Below are 504 nucleotides of genomic sequence, written 5' to 3' on the forward strand. Positions count from 1 at the left end.
ACACACACACACACACACACACACACACTGTGATTGAAGCCAGTTTAACATGGTTTTTCCCACTTAAAGAGTTTGTTTGTAAGACAACTTGGTGGAAATTGAGGCAGTAAAACTTATTACTGCATCCAAACGACAAATTAGACTTTATTGGAGCGTTTGAACGCAGCGACGGCCGCCTGCAGACTCGCTTTATTACACCACGAGCTATCAGTTTACTCAAAACATTTCACTTTAATCCTAAAATCGTGGTGGCGCAGTGGATATGTCACATACCTTTGTTGTGGGAGAACTGGGTTTGATTCCCACTACGGTACATCAACCAATGAGCAGGACACTTAACCCCTAGTTATACATATACAGTGAGGAAAATATGTATTTGACACCCTGCTATTTTGCAAGTTCTCCCATTTAGAAATCATGGAGGGTCTGATATTATGATCGTAGGTGCATGTCCACTGTGAGAGACATAATCTAAAAATAAACAAAAAATCCAGAAATCACAAT

The 504-nt window shown here is 40.1% G+C and overlaps 1 protein-coding gene across 1 annotated transcript in view; it reads right to left on the reverse strand.

Annotated features, from left to right (window-relative positions):
- Positions 1-137: 137 nt before the first annotated feature.
- Positions 138-504, reverse strand: part of LOC117935192 (transmembrane protein 184C-like) — a 10,868-nt gene continuing 10,501 nt past the window's right edge. The window contains exon 11 of the mRNA XM_034857330.1: positions 138-187. Within this exon, the coding sequence (XP_034713221.1) occupies positions 138-187 (50 nt within the window). The remainder of the gene's footprint in view (positions 188-504) is intronic.

The sequence above is a fragment of the Etheostoma cragini genome, chromosome 19 (genome assembly GCF_013103735.1).
Source record: "Etheostoma cragini isolate CJK2018 chromosome 19, CSU_Ecrag_1.0, whole genome shotgun sequence".
NCBI lineage: Eukaryota > Metazoa > Chordata > Actinopteri > Perciformes > Percidae > Etheostoma > Etheostoma cragini.